The sequence below is a fragment of the Camelus ferus genome, chromosome 35, assembly GCF_009834535.1.
Source record: "Camelus ferus isolate YT-003-E chromosome 35, BCGSAC_Cfer_1.0, whole genome shotgun sequence".
In the NCBI taxonomy this organism is placed as follows: Eukaryota; Metazoa; Chordata; class Mammalia; order Artiodactyla; family Camelidae; genus Camelus; species Camelus ferus.
The window spans coordinates 22,437,588-22,452,403 of record NC_045730.1 but is presented as its reverse complement, the minus strand read 5'-3'; the positions used below and the strand labels follow the sequence as shown (position 1 = coordinate 22,452,403).

At 37.5% G+C, this 14,816-nt stretch overlaps 1 protein-coding gene across 3 annotated transcripts in view; it reads right to left on the bottom strand.

Moving 5' to 3' along the window:
- Window positions 1-14,816, bottom strand: part of PRPF18 (pre-mRNA processing factor 18) — a 40,414-nt gene that overhangs the window by 12,111 nt on the left and 13,487 nt on the right. For 2 of the 3 annotated variants that reach the window (XM_014559774.2, XM_006173653.3), the window contains 6 exons: window positions 13,130-13,243; window positions 6,967-7,113; window positions 5,191-5,259; window positions 3,634-3,774; window positions 3,431-3,502; window positions 1,089-1,244 (listed from right to left, as the gene is read on the bottom strand). In XM_014559774.2, coding sequence (XP_014415260.2) covers window positions 1,089-1,244; window positions 3,431-3,502; window positions 3,634-3,774; window positions 5,191-5,259; window positions 6,967-7,113; window positions 13,130-13,243 — 699 coding nt within the window. The remainder of the gene's footprint in view (window positions 1-1,088; window positions 1,245-3,430; window positions 3,503-3,633; window positions 3,775-5,190; window positions 5,260-6,966; window positions 7,114-13,129; window positions 13,244-14,816) is intronic. The other variant, XM_032473724.1, reaches the window with a different exon arrangement.

Genomic DNA, 14,816 nt, shown 5'->3' with positions numbered 1-14,816 from the left:
TGGGATGATGATAATCACACTATTGTTTGAAAAAAGAAACAATGTCTTTAAGACCATTTATCTAATTTTATGAACTCCTACACAGACAATAGCTTTGGCCATGGTATAGTTGAACACAATTAGCAAATTTAATCATGGGAAACTTTTCTATTGTTAAAGTCAAACAACTTTTTTTCCCAACTAAAAGCTTTTTGCCTTCAATACAGTTGATCGTGGTTATTAAAAAACGGAAATGTCTTTGAATTTCCGCAAGTATATCTGAACTCCATAAATTCTACAGTTCACTAGGGAGTCAGCTTGAAATCATATTTTTAAATGCTCATATGTATGAATAAGGCATAAAGCATGACACACAAATTAACCTTTAGCATCTAAATTGAAATAAAAAGATAATTCATGAATATGGTAATGATTGTTGTCTGGCACAAAATGTGAAAGCATTTCATGCATTTTAAGTGAATTTTACATTTTAAACAAACTTCCAGCATACCATCTTGAAGCCTGAGTTAACATCCAGAGAAAGTCATGATACTGACACAACCTGGGATTTTTGACAATTTGGCAAAAGCTAGATTATAACTGACATTTTTTTCCACTAAAAAAGTTTAATCCCACAGCAGTGTGATCAAGTTTGTAAGAGGCGTGTGTAAGTTTAAGAAAGTAAACTATAAACACCGTAAATCTATTTGTGTAGAAGTGTTATTTCCAATTATTAGCCAAATTTTTATTATTCATACCTTTTTAGCCTAGATATTAAACCTACCGTGAAAGTAACAAAATGGGATCTGCTGCAAATGCTCTAAATTCATCATTCTTCAGTCAAGTACCAAAGAAGCTGCAACAGTTTTATTTCAATACTAAGGTAACTGAAGCACAACACGTCGCCCTGTCTTGCGTTATATATGAAACTTACAAGGCTCTACTTTATTCAGGGAAGCTGGCTTCAATACAAGAACTGATTTATAAAGAGTGGACTTGTACCCTATCACGCTACATCCATGTTTATAATCCTCCTCCTCTCAATATTTACAGTTTGAGAATTGGGGAATGTTACCTCCAGAGCATTCCTTTTCCTCCGAACTGCTTACCTGAATATATTTCCGCTGTGTTTCATCATTTAAAACATGCGCAACATGCTTGGAAAAAATCTTTTCTCTACCAGTTCTGGCATGGATACCAACCATGGTGACACCAATGGGCCAAGGGGCATTTCCAATGGCCATCTGAAGATAAGCATCATTAGCCTAGAAAGGAAGTTCCAGAGATCAGAAAAGCAGAAATATTCTATTGGTCCAAGTTTTCACTTAAAGTATTTCCAGTCCTTCATGATGTATTTTTCATCCTCCTCTTGGGTCTGTTGGAAGCATTACCATTCCTATGATTCAAACAAAATAAATTAAAATATGGGGTGACTGACTGATCTGCCCAGAACTACAAATGTCTGTGGAAAAAGAGAAATCAGCACTAACCCAGCCTGACTAAAAAGAAACATTCCTTTGCAGCCTTGCTGCACTGGAAATGAATACATTTCAGACCTAGAATTGCCAGGTAGGTAATTTGAAGCTCTGACAAACTGTAGGCTGAGTCTCCATTAGACCCAGTCTTCTCCATAGGTGGTCATGTAGGAGAGAGACGCTAACTACTTTTTCAGAATCCAACCTAAAACTACATCCACCCCCTGCACAGCAGTGCAGACCTCCGAGAGCAGTGGGGGCTCTGTGTGCCAGGACCACCACTTCAGGTCTAAGCAGATGTGTAAACAGAGATTAAATACTAGCCCTCGAGTCGAATAGATAAAGGATGAGATCTTTTCACTTTGGCCCTCTGCTCCCCGCAAACCTCACACCTGCCAAGAACCTTAAAACAACAACTACAAAATGAAAAGACAAAAAGCAATGAAGACAAATGGGCTCTTTTTCTAAACCAAGCCTGGCTACCTGTGGTGGGGGGAGGGTGTGGGGAGGAGAAAAACAACAGAAAGCAAGTAAATTCTAAAAGACCCCAAGGGCCAGGCAATACATATGAAATTGATATATAAAATTTTAAAAGGCATATACACATTTTTTATCACTGATATGCAGATATGTAAATTTTAATACTGGATATTGACTGATAAAACTTTCAGTGTTCCATTTCTCCAGATTTCCAAGGAAAACTGACCAAATATTGACGTTTTAGTACTTTCTGTATTGTTTATAAACTTCCACCTGCTTCTCCTGTAGGAGAATGAGAGAAGGAACCAGAGGGAAGGCACCCCCTCCAGTTGGCAAGCGGTCTGAACTCGGGCAGTGATGGTGACCTTGTCCATCCATTACAGTGGAGGCAAGCATCCTTAGTAGTAAGCACTCGGCAACTAACAGAAACTAACCAAAAATAAAACTGGTAGCCATAAAAAAAGAAATACCTGCTTTGACTAACCAACTGGCTCTCCTCTAAAGGAACTAAAATCACTGCTTCAGCCCATTAGCCTGAGGCTCTAATCCAGGAGACCTCGGGCACCCGGACCGCCGACAGTCCCCTCTCATGGGGACAGGCGCTCAGAGCACAGGAGCAATGCCATTCTCACTTTTCTGGCGGAGCCCCGCCTGCTGCTCTGGAACCGGCACTGGAGATGCTGCAGTGAAATTCTCTGCTCCTCTCTAGGGAGGCACAGCCACCAGAGGGAAGCCTCCCTCCCCAAATTCGGTGCCTGGCCCACAAGCCGGGGCCCACTTCCGACCCCACTCCCGGCACAGGAGGCCCTTCCCTTCTTGTTCGCCACCACCCGCTGACAGCCATCCACTCCCCTTTCTAAACTCCACCCCAGGAGCACGTGGACTCAGAGCTCTCTCCTCTGCACCTCCTCCCAGGGTCCATTCAGGAATAAAGACACCACAGCAAGGGGAAGAGTCCTCCCTCACGAGGCTCCGCCCTGCTGCGGTACCGACGTGGGAGGGGGAAATCTGGCAGCTTAACTTGGAACTTAGAGAAACAAGGATAAAGGGTGGTTAAACTCCACTGAGTCATTAGTACAATAGTTCAGCTACATCATGGACGAAGTAGGCTTTTACAGCTGGCCTGGGAAACTAACCTACATAACATTGTTTCTATGGGAAAATCGGTTCCAAGCCATCATCAACAATCTACAAACTTTGAAATTCAATCCCATTCATGAAATGAATGCTGCCTGTATCCAATTAAGGCTCTGAAGGATCTTTACAGCTTCCTTATAAATGACTAAAACATACAGTGTGGTCTGAAAATTTACTATTCATGCCTAACAATAAAGCTGACAAAATATTAGAAAACGGAAGTTTTTTTTTTTTTTACTACTAATTCATTCCACATTTATTCTTAAACCTCCTATGTAAAATACTCCCACAGCAGATGAACATATTATGTGCACAACGTAGATATAAACACAATTTTGATGTCAGCATGGTAATTATACCTTCACGTATTCCCTCTGCAACATGAATTTAATAATATCTGTTATGGATTCTTTAATATCAGCAGGAAGATTCTGGAAAAGAAAAAAAAAGGATAACTCATTTTGGAAGCTACAGTGTGTAGTTACAGACTGCATTTACTCTGACTTCATTTATTCTATTTTTTAAAAATCAGGTAATAAAAGCATTTTTCGAGAAACCTCACCCTTTTCCGTAGCTTTCTGAAAAGGGGTCTGAGATAGGACTCCGTCTGTTTCTGAGTGGCACTGTTCAGTTTTCCCTGCACACTGCGCTTCACGTAATCCTCTCTGGCATTCAACTCCTTAGCCCAAACACCAAGAAGAAACTGTGGAAAGAACGGGGAAATTTAGACCACGATGCCACCCAGTGGTTGTATAAATTTAAAAGTTCTCTGACGCACAGAACAGTATAGAATCATCCTTCGAGTAAATGTCTTGACTGATTAAAACATCATCAACTAATATTTAATTCATGAGTTATTTCTGCGAATTACATCACATATGTTTTAAAGTAGTGCCCTTGGTAAGTCACAGACTTCCCTATTCTATACATATTCCTAAGCTCAGAGATAACCCACCTCCCTCTAAAAAGAACTATCAAATTCCACAGGTAACTACTTGACAACAGTAAGCTTTTACTTGTACGTCTATTACAGAAAATCCAACCTGCCCACACTTATCAGCCATGCCGTTCGTGCTGCGACACTTTACCAACCTTCCTAGGATGCTGCTGAAGTATTTGGACTTTCTATTTTTGCAGTAGAGACCATAACTCAATTAAAAATTCCCACTCAAGCATCTGACCAAAGGAGAGGAAGGAAAAAAAGGGACAAAAGAAACTATGATTATCTCCCAGCCTCCACCCTCGCCTCAGAAAACTACCCAGGTGTCCTTTGCGTTTAACTGCACAAAGTGCGTCCTTTCCAGAGGAAAGGAAACAGTGAAGGCTGAGGAGGCCGCCTCCCCCAGGGTACTACCTGCACATTCGCTACGTAAGGAGGGGCCGGGCCGTCACTCAAAGAGGAAACTCTGGTTCGCACTAGTTCCCACGGCCTAGCTAATTTCATGTTACATCCTCAGTGGACCGTGGACCTTGATAACCAGTATGTTGTATTTAAACGGTAAATACAAGTAAAAGCATTTCTTGCATTTACACTTTTTGGCCTGAACACAAATAATTTGTGAATAAGTTAAAAGGAATCTGAATTTGTACACACTCCACCTAAACCACTGGAGAGAGAAATGCTGGGAAGAAAGTTAGAATGAGCTACGCAGAGCAAAAACCAGCAGCGATCTGTTGAACTGAGAACGTGGACAGTCTCTGAAAGGTTACTGGAGCGTCTGCCTTCTTCACTGCCAACATCTTCCCACCTCCTTCCTTTCCTTGCTGTCATCATCTCTCAGAAAAGCTTCTGGAACCCTCTCCTCACTGCACTCCATCCTAGAGTCTTCAAAAATTTTTTTTAAATTCTCAAAGCTTCTTGTTCATTCCACTATGATTCTTTTCTGTGTGTTTACATTCATGAGTCAGCTTTAAAGAAAACTGCCTCGAAGAAAGTAAATATACACTTTCCTTGTCTAACCTCCATACCCAAGCGCACAGCAGTACCATGAACACCGTGCACACAGGAAATATTTGGGGAGGTTGTCTCTCTCGTCTTCAGCTCTTAAATAATGCAAAAGCATAAGACCAGTTCTCACCCCACAAAAATGTCCTCCTTCCCTAGCCGAAAAGTACATACCTTCAGGAATTTGGTGATGATGTCCATGTCTTTATGATCATCACCTTTTCCTAAAGACTCTCCCAGAGCCTGAAGAAAAGAACGTTTCTGTTCATTAGTCATGAGCAATGACAAAGATATATGTTACCAACACCAGTCTAAACGTGGCCCTTTATTACATATACCGCCCAATTTCAATTTAAAAGCCTGATGGAATTTCTAGATAGGTTAAAAATAACACCCACCCGATTTGCCAATTAAATTTAGAGAGCACATTCTCTTTTATGAATCAAAAGATAAAACAGGGAGTAAGGGAGTGACTGCTAATGAAATGAGATTTCTTTTTGAGGAACAAAAATGTCCTACAATTAGACTGTGGTGATGGTTGTACCAAGCTATGGATGTACTGGAAACCACTGAATTTTACACCTAAAATGGGTAAACTGCATAGTATGTGACTATCTCAAAAGTTGTTTAAAACAGAAGAAAAAAGAACAAAGTCCAGAACTGGTTGCTCACACCAATTACTTCAGTAAATTTAGGTTCTGTTACTTCAGTAAAATTTAGGGCAAGGAAGTACAAAACATCCTCCTCAACTATGGTCTCACTCACAGCCAAGAATGAAAAGTAACAGAAAAATAACTTTATGTTTAATTAAGCATTCACAGATTAAACTAAGTCATATTTTTTGGTTCATGCTAGATATCTGGATAATACAACATTACTCTCAAATAAGATTACATATATCACTCTGCATTCACTACACTGGCAAAAATAAGAGAGTAAGACATTGCCAAGTGTTGGCAGAGAAGTAGGGATACAAGACAGACGCTGCTGGTGGGTGTTGAGACTGGTAAACTAGAGAGCAACTTGGCAGTACTCAGACAAGTTAAACATATAAATCCAGCATTACTGTTTGTCACAAAACTGTATTTGGTAACAGAGCTGCGAGCAATCTCACTGTCATTGAGGGAGCAAAAGGTACAAAGCAATGAATGCCACAGTGTATAAAATGCTATGTAACAGTTAAAAACAAAGATTTAGACGTACATAAGGTATCAAGAATGGAACTTAAAAACATAGTTCTAAAAGACAGAAAATGACACCTTTAAAAAAAAAAACATAGTTCTAGGGGGAGAAGGTATAGCTCAAGCAGTAAAGCACATGCCTAGCATGCATGAGGTCCTGGGTTCAATCCCTAGTACTGCTTCTAAAAAATACATAAACCTAATTACCTCCCCCCAGCCAAAATTAAATAATTAAATAACACAATAATAAATAAATAAAGTACTTTTTTAAAAAGTTCTAAATGGAAAAAAGGTAAGTAAAAAAGAGAATGAACGGGGGAGGGTATAGTTTAAGTGGCAGAGTGCATACTTAGCATATACAAGGTCCTGGACTCAATCCCCAGTACCTCCTCTAAAAACAAATAAATAAATAAACCTAATTACCTCCCCAAAAATTTTTTTTAAAAAAAGAGAATGAAGAATTTCACAGTAAAATATCATTTATGTATTCCAAAATACATGCATACAAAACACCACTGGTTTTACAAGACCACCAACAAATAAAAGGATGCACATCAAACATATTAGAATGATTACTTCTGGAGGCAGGTAGTAGGGGAATGTGAGTGGAAAAGGAGAAAAAAGGGAGTGAATAAACAAAAAGCATGATATAAAAGAAAGGCCTTTGCAATGACCAAAGACAACAGTGTGCTTTGAACTGTACAGTCTGATGAGCTCAGGGAATGAAAGGCATGATCCGGGGGATGAGGGAAGGTGGTGAAGAGATTACCTCTAATTCTTCAATTGTGGTATTTTCCTCGTGAACTTTCAGATCATTCTGGGTGTCTTCCTCTCCAGGTTCCTGGCCGCCCACAAGTTCATTGAGGTACTGCTGATCAATCTTATCCAAGGCTGCTTTCAGGTCATTCCTCAATCCCTGAGGAAAGGTAAACAATTATACTTTGCACGAAACTTCACTGACGTTTCACTGCTGATTTTTTTCTCTAATAAAGTACAATTCATTTTTTTTCTCCAAGAAGAGACTCAATAAGATTTCCACTTATAATACAGCTACCATTGTCCATTTAAAGTCAGTTCTTAAGGACATATTTAAACTTAGAATGTACACATAAGAGCTAGTCTGACAGTCAGAAAAATAAAACATGAGTGACAAATCTAAGTAAGAATATGCGTAAATGCTGTAATTTTCTAATGAGGCCTAGCTAATGTGACCAGGCCCCCAACTAGAGTCCTGTAACCCATCTTCCTGGTTCATTTAAATGTCTAAGCTCACTGCAACTACTCTGAACTCCCCAAACATTCAAAAAATGTCAACAGAATAAAAGCCGGGTCTCAACTATATCCTAGGATTTCACTGTGTTTCTAACAAACCAGCAAAGTCCACATTCTATTCACTTCTAGTTTGTGACCATTTGGTAAAAATGGAAATGCTGGACCCTTACCTTATACCACATACAAAAATTAACTCAAAATGGATCAAAGATCTAAAGGTAAGAGCTAAAACTATAAAACTCTTAGAGTTAACTACAACAAAAAACAATGTGATTTAAAACGAGCAAAGAACTTGACCAGACAACATAAACTGCCAGTAAGTAAACATCACTAGTCATTAGGGAAATGCAAATCAAACCACAGAGATACCATTTCACACCCAGGAGGGGGGGAGCTGTTACCAACAGAAAATAACAACTTGGCTAGGATATGGGCAAACAGAATCCTCGTGCACTGCTGGAAATGTTAAGATGGTGCAGCTGCTGTGGCAAACAGTACAGCAACACCTGAAAAAGGTAAACATCCCAACACTCAGACACACTGTAATTAAAATGTCAAAAGTTACAGACAACTTCTAGAAAAAAACATAAAGGGAACACTCTTTGACATAAATTGTAGCAATGTTTTCTTTAATCAGTATCCTAAGGCAAAAGAAATAAAAGCAAAACTAAACAAATGGGACCCAAACAAACTTAAAAGCTTTTGCACAGCAAGGAAACCATCAACGAAACAAAAAGACAATCTATGGAATGGGAGAAAATGTTTACAAATGATGTGACCAACAAGGGGTTAACATCCAAAACATACAAGCAGCTCATACATCTTAATATCAAAAAACGAACAACCCAATCCAAAAGTGGTCAGAAGACCTGAATAGACATTTCTCCAAAGACGACATTCAGATGGTCAACAGGCACATGAAGAGATGCTCAGCAACACTAATTATTAGAGAGAAATCTAAATCAAAACCACAGTGAGGTATCACCTCACACCTGTCAAAATGGCTATCATCAGAAAGTCTACAAATAACAAATGTTGAAGAGGATGTAGAGAAAAGGGACCCTTCATACACTGTTGGTGGAAATGTAAACTGGTGCAGCCACTATAGAAAACAGTATGAAGGTTCCTTAAAAAACTAAAAATAAAACTATCATGTGATACAGCAATTCCACTCCTGGGCATCAATCTGGATAATTCGGAAAGATATACACGAACTGCAATGTTCTTAGGAGCACTACTGACAATAGCCAAGACATGGAAGCAACTCCAGTGCTCAACAAATGACTGGATTCAGAAGATGGGGGGGGGGGTATACATAATGGAACACACACACACACACACACACACACACACACACACACACACACACACACACAATGGAATATTACTCAGCCATAAAAAAGAATGGGATTCTGTCATTAGCAGTAATATGGATGAACTTAGAAGACATTATCCTTAGTGAATTAAGTCAGATACAGAAAGACAAATACTGTATATCACTTCTACGTGGAATCTAGAAAATTAAACGAATGTATATGCAAAACAGGATTTACAGACACAGAAAACAAAGCTGTGGTTATCAAATGGGAAAGAGAAGGGGAGAGGAACAAATTGGGGGTATTGGATTAATACATACAAACTACTATATATAAAATAGATGAAACAACAAAGATATAATGTTTAACACAGGGAATTATACCCAGGATCTTGTAATAACCTATAATGGAGTATAATCTGCAAAAATACTGAGTCACTATGTTATATAACTGCAATTAACACAATATTCTAAATCAACTATACTTCAATTAAAAAAAATTAAAGACAAGGAGAGAATCTTAAAAGTAGCAAGAGAATAACAACTTGTTTTGTACAAGGGAACCCCCCTCCAAGACTATCACCAGGTTTTTCAGCAGAACCTTTGCAGGCCAGGAAGAAGTGCCACAATATATTCAAAGTGCTAAAAGAAAAAACTTCCAACCAAGAACACTCTCCCCAGCAACGTGATCATTCAGAATTGAAGGAGAGAGAGTTTTCCAGACAAGCAGAACCTAAAGGAGTTCATCACCACTAAGCCAGCCTTATAAGAAATGTTAAAGGGACTTCCTTAAGCTGTTAAGAAAGGGTGCTGCTAATTAGTAACGAGAAAACACATCAAAGCATAAATCTTATAAAGGGAAATAGACACGTAGTAAAGGTAGTGGATTAATCACTTATAAAGCTCGTACGAAGATCAAAAGGCAAAAGTGGTAAAAATAACTGTAACTACAAAAATTAGTTACACAAGACAAAAAGATGTAAAATGTGGTACCAAAAACATAAAATGTGGGGAGGAGGGGAGTAAAAATGCAGAGTTCAGAATGCATTCAGACTTAAGTTACTGATTTAACATAGGCTGTTACAGTTATAAAATAAGTCAGTCACAGGGATATAATGTACAGCATGGTAACTAAAGTTTACAATACTGTATTGCATATCTGAAAGTTACTCAGAATAGATCTTAAAAGTCCTTATCACAAGAGAAAAATTTTTTTGAATTATATATGGTGATGAATATTAACTAGACTTATTGTGGTAATCATTTTGCAATATATATAAATACCAAGTCATTATGCTGTACACCTAAAACTAATATAATGTTATATGTCAATTATAGCTCAATTAAAAAAAGGTACAAATAAGAAGCTCTTTAGTATTTGAGACAAGCTTGAATAAGATTAGAATACAGCAGGTTGTAATAAATTAATATTAAAAGCTAGAAGATTTTTCAAATAATAAAACATTAGTAGAAAAATTAAGTAACAAAAAATTCAGTAGTTCACACTGGCGTTTTAGACTATCTTTTGATAAGGAAAGTGACTCAGGATACAGAAAAGAAGCAAATACTGGTGAAATGAAGCATTACAAAACCACTTACTCTTCCCCAGAATTTAGGTTAGGAAAGTTTAGACAGGACTACTGAAAATAAAGAACAAATTGCTGTGAACATTTATAATATAAATGAAGAAAATTTTCAAAATTCATTTATGCTTTAAAAAAAAAAGTTAGAAGAGAATCACCAAATGATCCAGCAATTCCACTTCTGGGACTATTTGCAAAAGAAGTGAAAGCAGGGACTGGAGGAGGCATGTCTACACTCGTACTCGTAGCAGCATTACTCATAACAACCCAAAGGTGGGAGGAATCTGTACGTCCTTCGAGGATGAGTGGATAAACAAAATGTGGTCCATACACACGATGGATACTACTCAGCCTTAAAAAGGAAGGAAATGCTGACACCTGCTACAATGCAAATGCATCTGTAAGGCAGTATGCTAGGTCAGAAGGTCAGTCCAAGGAGCCCTCAGATGGTCTCAGCCACAGCCCTCACCTGACTGCATCACATGCAAGACGCCAAGCAAAAAGCTGCCCAGCTTTAGCCCAATGGAGCCCAGAACTGTGAGAAAGAATCATAAATTATCTCGGGTTACTAGGTTTCAGGGTGGTTTGTTATCATCACAGATGACTGAGAAAGATTTTATAAGAATGAAATGTTTTAAGCTACAAGTTTTGGGATGCTCTATTACACAGCCATCAATAACCACATCTGTCTCTGTAACGCAAAGAGCAAGCAGGTAAATAAATAAGGCCACAGAAGATCTGCACAAGACTATTGTAACTGACATTTATCCAAAGCATAAAGCATACTCTTTTCAAGAGCCCACAGAGTATTCACCAAGACAGACCATAAGCTGAGTCATAAAACAAGATCAGAGCCCTAAAAGTAAAACTAAAACTATTGAAGTTTTAGAAGAAAATACAGAAGACTAACTCTTTAAGACCTTGGGATAGGCAAAGATTTCTTAAGCAAAACACCAAAAGCAATAAACATAAAGTGAATTCCATCACAATTTAAAAGTTCTGCCCATGAAAAAAAAAACACACCATTAAGAGAACAGGTAAAGTCTAGACTAGGAAGAAACAGACGCAAAACGTGAATCTCTGTATCTGGCAAAGAATATCTAAACTTGTATCCAGAATATACATAAAGAACTCCCACAGTTCGAAAATAAAAGACAAACAACCGAATTAAAACATAAGCAAAAGACATACACTGCATAGAGAAAGATATGCCAGTAAGTCTATGAAAAGATGCTCATAATCTTTAGTTAACAGGGAATTGTGAATAGAACCACAATGAAGCACAACCATACATACAAGAGAATGGTTACAAATTTTAAAGATTAACAGTAACACTGATGAAATGTTGGAAATATTTGGCACTTCTTAACAAGTGAAGTGCACATTTACTCTTACTATTCAGGAATTCCACTTCTAAGTATTTACCAGACAGATAGAAAACATATTTACCTAAGAGAAATAACACAGTTCCAAAAAAGATTTGTGTAAGAATGTCACAGCAGTTTTATTCAGACAAGTCCAAAGTCGGAAACACATCGTACGACTGAGTGTCAGCAATGAAAAGGAACAAACTACCAACACCCACGAGAACACAGATGAATCTGAAAAACATTACCCTGAGGCCAGACACACACTCTGTGAGTCCACCTATGTGAAACACTGGAACAAGCAAAATTCACCTAAAGTGACAGAATTTTCAAAGGTGGTTGCCCAGGTGTGGAGGAGAAGGAACACAGGGACTGGCTAAGAAGGGGTGCTGAGGAACTTTCATGTGTGTGATGAAAATATACCTTCATAAGGCTAGTGGCTATACGCTTACATGTATTTGTCAAAATGCACTTAACTACATGCTTAAAATGTGTGCTTTTTAAAAGAAAATTAAAGAAAACTTACATTCAAGTTTGATGTAGCCATTATGGAAAACAGCATGGAAAGTCTTCAAAAGACTAGACAGACTTACCATATGATCCAGCAATCTCACTCCCGGGCATATATCCAGAGGGAACTTTAATTCAAAAAGATACATGCACCCTAATGTACACAGCAGCACTATTTACAATAGCCAAGACATGGAAATAACCTAAATGTCCATCGACAGATAATTGGGTAAAGAAGTTGTAGTATACATATACAATGGAATACTACTCAGCCATGAAAAGAATAAAATAACGCCATTTGCAGCAACATGGACAGAACTAGAGATTATCATTCTAAGTGAAGTAAGCCAGAAAGAGAAAGTAAAATACCATATGATATCACTTACATGTGGAATCTAAAAAAAAAAAAAAGACAAATGAATCTATTTACAAAACAGAAACAGACTTACAGACATAGAAAACAAACTTATGGTTACGGGAGGGGTGGGGATGGGAAGGGATAAATTGGGAGTTTGAGATTTGTAGATACTAACTACTGTATATAAAATAGACAAATAAGTTCATACTGTATAGCATAGGGAACTACATTCAATACTTTGTAACCTATGGTGAAAATGAATATATGTATGTTCACGTATGACTGAAGCCTTTTACTGTACACCAGAAATTGATACAACATTGTAAACTGACTATAATTCAATAAAAATACATATATATAAAAAAAAAAGAAAGCTTACATTCAGCAGCAGTCATCTGGCAACTTTTTTTCCCTTTTTTGCCCATAATAATGCAATTAGTCAGACTCAAAGTCCATACTACTCTCATTCATGTGGTACAGGGATTCTCTTCTAGCTTTGTTCTGACAGCTTTGTTCTGAATTCTTACCTTGTTAACTTCCGGTGTGAGGATCTCTATTTTTCTTAAACGCTGAAAAGCATCATAATCAGTTTCTCCAAACAGTCTGATTGGTTCTCCTCTTTCTCTCAATCTTCTGATAACCTATTTAAAAAAAAAAAATCAAACAACAATAGTATTCCCTATATCATTAGTAACAGTAATTCCTATTTTAGGAGACCAAATACTTGTTTTGAAATGTAGATGCAAAAAGTAAGTTATATTTGTCTTTTCTTTAGTTTTCCATGAACAGATATACCAAATTATTGTCACACCTTTAACAGCCCTAACGGTTTATGTCATCTGGGGAGTGCTTCAGAATGTACCAATCTGTGTTAACAGAAAACATACAAAAACATTCAGATAGGAAGGCATGATAGCATTTATAGGGAGAAAGAAAAATAAAGCCTGGAGTCAGCTGATATCTCAATGACCATTGCTGAGGGAGGGCACTACAATACTACATTAAAACCAAAACTTAGTCCCTCAGAAGAGAAAGCAAATTATGATTGGGGTGGGGGAAAAATGCAGGGCTTCTGATGGGCTGATAACACTCCTTCTTGATTTCAGTGATGGTTATATGAGTGATTGATTTGTAGTTATCCACTATATTGCACATGTTTTATACACTCTTTATATACATGTTATATTACTTAAAAAGGACAAACAAAAATTATAATTAAGAACGTAAGTTGTAATTAAAGAAAAATACCAAGACCGTTCTCTGGGAACAATAGTTTGACACTTAGAAACCACTGGCAAGGCTCAAACTGGATTAACTGAAACTTGGTATTAAAAAAATCTTAAGAGGTCACCTGGAGCTATCTCCCATCAATACAGAAATGGTCTCGAAAACATGTCCGTCAGGTGCTTGTCTGACAAACGACAGAGATCACACCTCTTCATGAAACAGCCCATCACACTTTTGGACAAACATGTTTTGTTTCTCAAAATAAATGAAAAGCTACCTCCTTCAAACTTCTACCCGTTTATCTCGGTTCTACTTTATGAAACCACAGAGAATATTCAATTCTTTTTCAAAATTAGAGTTGGGTCCAGTGGATCTTTTGAAAAATCTCTAATATCCTCTTCAGGCTAAGTATTCAAAAGTCCTTCATCCAATTTTCACACCCCAGCTTCTAGAGTCAACCACCCTGTCCTCTGAAAGTTTCCTTTTACTCAAAGTTCATTTTTGTTGTGTACTCTTGTCTATAGTTTTAACTGTTTATATCATATGAATATCTTGAAATTTTGTTGTTATTTAAGGAAAATTATAGTTGTTATTGACCAGGAGACAGGCACACACTACAGGTGAGAATATGAGCTGGTCTGCAAACACATCTGGAGAACTCTCCGGTAACATGGAGCAGATGCCTTAGACGTGTATGCAGTCTTCAGTCTTTAGAACAGACTCTAGAAATCTATGCTTCTGGAAAAATTTCCAAAGGAAGTATTATGCATGCAATGACATCTATATGAGCACATTCATCTCAGTATGACTTATAACAGTAAAATGCTGAGGCAATCTAAATGACCATCAATAAAGAACCGGTTTTAAAACTAATAAAGTAGTTTTTCAAATATTATGGGAGACTATTTTTTAAGTCATAAAAAACTATATAAATCTCTATATTTTGACTTAGATGTAGTAAGAGAAAGTCACAAAATAGTATATTAC